The following is a 7,210-nucleotide window of genomic DNA, read 5'->3' on the forward strand; positions in this document are numbered from 1 at the left end:
TTCAATAGATTTGTAAATCTGCTGTAATTGACAGGTCATGTAGAGCGAAAATGAGGAGTAGCACACTTTTACACAGATTACCACCTGCAGCGGTCATGCTATGTGTGTAGATTTATAGAGTCAGAATTTTATATTGGGGGGTGGCCGACTGAGAAGGCTTGACAGTTTTCATCCACACACACAAAAAAATACTCTTAAAAATGTTTCGTATACACTTGGGTAATACACCAGGTGGCGAAAAGTAGAGCTCAACATTTATTGAAAACGAAGAAGAAAACGGGCCCGCCTCCGTTTTCGTTGTGTGACGTAATTTCCTTTCCGTGTGTGCTAAACTCCAAGTGAACACGCGCTCGCCTTTTTGCTCAAGTGAGTGGCTTTTTAAAGGCATTTGAATGCCTTTATTGAAGTGATCAAATCAACCTAGTGATTCCGTAAGCGTTGGTAAGAAGAATCCGGGTAAATAGAACGTGTTTTGATAAAGGGGAGATTTTAAACTTGTACCGAAAGGAGCCGCCACATGGCAGCCTGCAGCCGGAAACGTGCATAGTCACAGTGTGTTCGAGTTGCCATTGACAAACTTATCCCGAGCCCTTTTCTGCTACTCTACGAATAGTAGCATTGGGTGAGAAAAAATAAATGGTGCTGTGCCTTGGCTACGTTCCGGAAGATTAGTAAAGTATTTAGTATTTGTAATACCCGAAACTGCTTGACAGCCAGTATATACTACAAAGTTATGATTTTGGTGTGATTAGAACTTGGCACTCAAATAAGTACTTACTAGCCGAGTCGCTTTGCATGTTCCAGTAACCCTAATATTTGTTTTCATAACTTTTTCCAGAATGCGTTACGTTGCTGCTTACCTGCTATCTGCCCTCGGTGGCAATGACAATCCGGATGCTAAACACATCAAGAAGATCCTGGAAAGTGTTGGCATCGAGGCTGACGACACTCGTTTGGAGAAGGTATTTGTATCATTGAACTTCCCTAGCATGTGGAAACCACATTTGGACTTGAGTGGCATTTACAAATGTCATTTCATTCAACAGGTCCTGTCTGAGCTCAAAGGCAAGAAAGTGAATGATGTGATTGCTGCTGGTGGGTGTCTCTGGTTCCCTTTGTAACTTCTACGTACAACACAGCAAGAAAACATTGTAATTAGATAGTTGAAGGCAGCCTTTGTAAAATAAGGGGCTCCCCCTATCCCTGGGAATAAATTCCAGACCCACACAAAAGTGGTGAAAATCTCTATTATGGTAAGACCAAATAAACCCTTTTTTAAAAATAGTTTTAGTCCTCCCATACACGTTAAGTACATTTAACCATGTTAAAACATAAAACAGTAATTGTCCTACTTGGGATTTTTTTGCAGTTTTCCAAATGGCAAAATTTCATGTGCTTCATGTTGTCTTTTTGTCAACATCAGTTTAAAGTAAAAATGTCGAATGGAACAAAATTGTTCAAAATTTTATATCGTCACCTTCCTAAATGAATGCCGTGAAATGTTATTACTTCCCCCAAAATCATGTCATGGTGCTGCCAAACAGATTAAATCCACCTGTCCATTTTCTGAGCCACTTATCCTCACAAGGATTGTGGAAGTGCCGGAGCCTATCCCAGCTCTCAACGGGCAGGAGGCAGAGTAAAAACCTGAAATGGTTGCCTACCAATCGCAGGGCAAATGTCGACAAACAGCCACGCCTAGGGGCAATTTAGAATGTCCAATTTATGTTGCATGTTTTTGGGATGTGGGAGGAAACCGTAGTGCCCGGAGAAACCTCACGCAGGCACCGGGAGAATATGCAAACTCTGCACAGGCGGGGTCAGGATTTGAACTCCAGACCTCAGAACTGTGAGGCCAACACTCTACAGCTGCTCCATCGTGTCGCCACTGGTTAAATTTTTTTTTTTTCCCAGTGTAGCAGATAATGGAATTTCCCCCCTGAAATAAAATGGTTAAAAAAAGATTTTTAATATAGTCACCATTTGGTTCGATTATTATTATTATTATTTTTCCTTGGGCCATTATTTCAGGAAAATTACTGCGATTTAAATGCCAAACCTGTTCAACCAAACCACGATTTCATCAAACGAGTGTCCGATACAATTTATTGCCAAAACTGATCAATTTGAACCCTTCAAACTGCAACATTAACACTCACACAACTAAATATACAAACATACCATGACATAGTTCATGTGTGTCATGGATTCTCTTTGTGGAAATGATCAGTAGTTGTAGTTGAAAAATTATTTAATTTCAATTGAAGTTAAAATTTGGACTTGCATGTGTGCAATTAAAAACAAACTTTCACTTTAAAAATTGTGCTGAAGAGGCAGAACACTGATTTGTTTAATCGGGTTTAATTTAAAACTTTATGTATTCGTTTCCTAATTGCAAAAAATGCAGTTCCGCTCCTGTACTGCTGATGACAAAACTGGAAGATATGCATTATTTAACTGAATGAAGCAAAAGGCGGGCCTTCCATAATGTATTAAAATTCCGGTTCTCCGTGTACATAACAGGTTTTGTAAATATCTGTTGTTGGTGCAAAGGGCCGACAGGTGACCACAAATGTTGTCATTTTTTGGTTTTGCCATCCTGATAAAGACATCTGTATGTGTAAAGTGTATCGTCTTTGTGACGTCAACTATGAAAGCTAGCGCTTGAAAGTCCAACCTTCGTGTCTCCTCAGGCATGGGCAAACTGGCCAGCGTGCCGGCCGGCGGCGCTGTAGCAGTTGCCAGTTCTGCAGCTGCTGGCTCAGGAGGTGGAGGAGCAGCTGCTCCTGCTGCAGGTGAAAGATTTATTACCTTGTTTGCCGCTCAGTTTCCACATTGTCTTTGGTTAATGATTGCACGTTTGCTCTCCCCATGGACATTGACGAGGTTCTACGTGGCCCGCATAATCACAATGTCAATTTGAAGTTGTATTTGGCTAACCAATTTCCTTGTTTTGCTTTTCCAGCTGAAGAAAAGAAGGAAGAGAAGAAGGAAGAGTCTGAAGAATCTGATGATGACATGGGATTCGGTCTTTTTGACTGAGCTCTTTGTATGGAATAAAACTGTTTAAAAACAAAAAACGTTTTTATAGTAGTGAAGATCCTTGCATAAAATGTGTTGCTTAAAACTCATACTACAGTAAGTATGAAAACTCCACTGCTGCATTACTGTATAGTTAATCACTCAGGATATTAGTTTCGGAGGACTGGTTAATGGTTGACCCGTTTAAACTATCTGTAGTTAAAATTGTGGGATAAATTAGTGTACTACCACAAAAATAGGAAACAAGCACCAGGATGAGATTATTTTTCCGGAATTCTGAGTTTTTTCAGATGGAAATGTGTAATTCTGTTGAGAATTTTTTTGGGGGGGTGGGGGTACGGGTTGACGTAGGGCGAGGCTGTCATCAAGACCGGCCGCCTGCATCTATCGGCAATGCTCGTCGTGAAATTAGTCATAGCTGTGATAGCGGAAAACGTCATTGCCATCTCTTTGCATTAAAATTGGTGTTTATGATAATATTCCGATTTCCGGCAGCATTCTGGCGGTATTTTCACTCTGTTAACATTTCATAGAGAAGCATTCTGTTTACTACGGAATAGTTATAACTCGTAGACATACGTACACATATTTTGTCTAGCGGTCTGCGCGTTTGCCAGTATGGCGAAAATCTTGGAGTGAAAAGATGAAGATCGTGCCAGGGAAATTGATAAACACGGGATTAAGAAAAAACTGTTTCAGATGGGCATGGCTTGAAAAAAGTGTAACCGTGCAGATAGGAACAAAAATGGTATCAACATGTCTGAACACATAAAAAAAGCGGATGCTCCCAGCAAAGTACTGTGCACTCTGTGTTCCGATAGGAGCAAAAAATATCCAAACCAGGAAACACAAAAGTAAGTTGCACATACATTTCTCAAATTTTGGGGGTCTAAAAGAAATTGGTGCCAATGTCCATCCAATTTCTTAGCCGCTGATCCTCACAAGGGTCGTGGGTGTGCTAGAGCGGGCAGGAGGCAGGGTACACCCTGAACTGGTTGCCAGCCAATCGCAGGGCACATAAGACACAAACGGCAGTACTCACAGTCACATCAAGGGGCAATTTAGGGTGTCCAATTAATGTTGCATATTTTTTGGGGGATGTGGAAGGAAACTCTGTCTGGAGAATTGTGCATTGTGTAAAACATGCTTGAATATTCAATGACGTCATTCATTTTCAACCTCTGAGCCTTGAGGCTCATGGTCGATCTATACATCTGTCCAGAAGGTGGGAGCATAACATCATTGATTTTTTTCTTGTAATATTGTTTAGAAAGCCAGATGTGGTTTAAGTTAGTTTAGAGAAGGTTAATTCAGTAGTGTAAAACTCTACAGCTGCTCCATCGTGTCTCAACTGGTTAAATCGTTTTTTTTTTTTTTTACCAGTGTAACAAATAATGGAATTTCCCCCCTGAAATAAAATGGTTAAAAAAAGATGTTTAATTTCGTCACCACTTGGTTCGATTAATTTATTATTATTTTTTTTTACTTGGGACATTATTTCAGGAAAATTACTGCGATTTAAATGCCAAACCTGTTCAACCAAACCACGATTTCATCAAACGAGAGTCTGATACAATTTATTGCCAAAACTGATCAATTTGAACCCTTCAAACTGCAACATTAACACACACACAACTAAATATACAAACATACCATAACATAGTTCACGTGTGTCATGGATTCTCTTTGTGGAAATGATCAGTAGTTGTAGTTGAAAAATTATTATTTTTAGTATTTTGTATTTCATTTTATTCATTTTCATTTTATTGATACCAGGCAGCGCTTGAAAGTCCACCATCTTGTCTCCTCAGGCATGGGCAAACTGGCCAGCGTGCCGGCCGGTAGCGCTGTAGCAGTTGCCAGTTCTGCAAATGCTGGCTCAGGAGGTGGAGGAGAAGGTGGCGGCATAACATCATTGAATTTTTCTTGTAATATTGACTCGAAAGCCACATGTGGTGAGGGTTAGTCCTGAAAGGGTCTATTGAGAAACAAATTTAAATTCTGCCAAGCATTTCCACATGACTCTGTGGCGCAACGGTAGCGCGTCTGACTCCAGATCAGAAGGTTGCGTGTTCAAATCACGTCAGGGTCATTCCCTTTTTGTATACTGTTGTAGTTAAAACTTTAGAAGTGACTACTTGAAGAAGGGAAATTATCAATTCGGTTAAACATGTATTTTTATTTCTGAGTTTCTTCGAGGCATTAATGTGTAAACACCAAGTACTGACTTCACATTGAAAGAGAAAGTGGGTGTTATGTAGGAGTGGGAGTTGACCAAATTGCAGACAGCTACATTTGTTGTTTTATTTCATTCAGTTTCTGCCGAGTGTCACCAATGTCTATAAATGTAAATATGAATACAATAATATTGAAGAGATTGTTGATGGTCCACCTCGTTTCAACGTCTGCTTTGATTGTTCAACATAAAAAGGGCTGAAGCTGTTCGTTGTGCTTACAGTTCTGTGAAAATAAATGTTTTATGGTAATAGTCCAAAGTGTAATGTAGCCCTATGGGGGCACAAGTCAGTGCAACCTGTAGGCCAGTCCCAATGCAGAGGGATGCGTTAGGTAGGGATGCTTAAAACTTTGCCCAACAAATATGAGCATTCATCTAAAGAATCCCATACTGGTTCAGTCGTAGCCTGGGTTAAAAACGTCCGCCGCCAGCACCGTTAGCCTGCAGGGCATCGGTGGAAATTCAACTCCTGTGAGTCAAAGGCAAGGAGGAGGAGGAAAGAGGATTCGGCAGCAGAAGAAAAAGAGGAATGCACAGAGCCTACAACGGAGTGGTGGGACTTTCAATGATGGGGCTTTGACAGGAAAAGTTCAGGAGTTGGTTGACATAATGATTAGGTGTAAGATTGATAAATTGTGCATCCAAGAGAGCAGGTGGAAAAGGTAGTGAGGCTAGAGGTTTTGGAGCAGGGTTCAAATTATTTTACCATGGTGTAGATGGGAAGAGAAATGGAGTAGGGGTTATTTTAAACGAAGAGCTGGCTATGAATGTGTCACGAACCAACGGTACGGGGGCGGACCCAAATGCAGGACTTCTAGGCAGAGGTATAATGTTCAATGTAGTTTATTCCGGAAACTAGATCATACACGGTGTAGCAGTCCAGCAAGGCAGAGGCACAGAAATGCTAGGCGGGATCCAAAAGACATGGAGAAATGCCCGATGACCATGGGGCAAACTAACAACTCAACAGGACAGGATAAAACGAAAGGCCACAGAATCGCTGTGACTAGGGTTACTCTAACTTATGTTTAGAAGTGGAGAGTCCCACAGGCAGTGAATGCAACTCACTAACTAACACAAAGCAACAAACTGGCAAATGCCAGCAACAAAAACTCCAACTTTAATGCCTGTCGAATTACAGTCCCTATGTGAAACAGCTGTAAGTGCTGACAGGTGTCACTGCCCAGAGCAGTGGCGTGGCCACGCCCCTCTTGGTAGTGGCCAAGTCTTTCTCCTGATAGACCCTCACCCTCCCAAGGTGCGGATCCCAGATGTGACAAAACCAAAAAACAGAACAAAAAACGTGACCAGGGGAGGGTGGAAGAGGGGACGGGGAAGGCTCAAACCCCCCCAACACCAGTCTGTCTGGTGGCCGTCCAGGCCACCCAAAATGAGGCGTCCGGCCGAGTAAGTCAGGAGGTCGGCCATGCACCAGGGTCCTCATGGGGTGATTCGGGTGGACGTCCTCAAGCAGGAACTCAAAGGCAAAGCAGGAACCAAACAGGAGCAGGTGACAGCAGGAGCGGGGGGCGTCCGCGGGCCGGTCAACAGCAATTTTAGACGGCCAAATACCTGTCGTCACCAGCACTGGAACAAAGACCTTGATGTCGTCGTTGCCAGGGCAGGTGCATGAGACGGCCGACAAGCCTTCGCCGCCGCCTGGGCAGGAATGTGCAGGAGCCAGTAAACTGTCACAGAAGCTGGGACAGGAATGTAAGGCGGCCGACGAGCCTTCACCGCTACTGGATGAACGATGGCGGTGTCTTGGTTGCCGCACAGCGGGAGGCACAAGGGGGCACCTCGCTTGGGCGTCTCCTGTAGCCGCCACGCGGAGGACCCAGGTAGATGGACAAGCGGGTTGCCAAAAAAGGATTGGAGGACGAGGACAAGGAATCTACAGGGCAAAGGCACTCGGGAGCTAGAGGTGCGGGG

General features: G+C 43.0%; 1 protein-coding gene and 1 non-coding gene across 7 annotated transcripts; both read left to right on the top strand.

The window, feature by feature from the left end:
- The first annotated feature begins 216 nt into the window (after window positions 1–216).
- On the top strand, window positions 217–3,080 carry LOC133498537 (large ribosomal subunit protein P2-like). 6 transcript variants are annotated; one of them, XM_061815520.1, is made up of 5 exons: window positions 217–366; window positions 839–962; window positions 1,047–1,095; window positions 2,694–2,795; window positions 2,966–3,080. In XM_061815520.1, the coding sequence occupies exons 2-5, from the start codon at window positions 840–842 to the stop codon at window positions 3,040–3,042; spliced, it is 351 nt and encodes a 116-aa protein (XP_061671504.1). In that variant the 5' UTR covers window positions 217–366; window position 839; the 3' UTR covers window positions 3,043–3,080. The 6 variants fall into 6 exon arrangements, with proteins under 6 accessions (XP_061671504.1, XP_061671501.1, XP_061671503.1 ...); XM_061815521.1 differs by having other exon boundaries at window positions 316–456; XM_061815522.1 differs by having other exon boundaries at window positions 316–441.
- Window positions 3,081–5,062: 1,982 nt separating this feature from the next.
- Window positions 5,063–5,134, top strand: trnaw-cca (transfer RNA tryptophan (anticodon CCA)). Its single transcript has one exon. It is a non-coding gene; the product is annotated as a tRNA-Trp (tRNA).
- The last annotated feature ends 2,076 nt before the right edge of the window (window positions 5,135–7,210 follow it).

This window comes from Syngnathoides biaculeatus, chromosome 3 (assembly GCF_019802595.1).
Source record: "Syngnathoides biaculeatus isolate LvHL_M chromosome 3, ASM1980259v1, whole genome shotgun sequence".
Taxonomy (NCBI): Eukaryota; Metazoa; Chordata; class Actinopteri; order Syngnathiformes; family Syngnathidae; genus Syngnathoides; species Syngnathoides biaculeatus.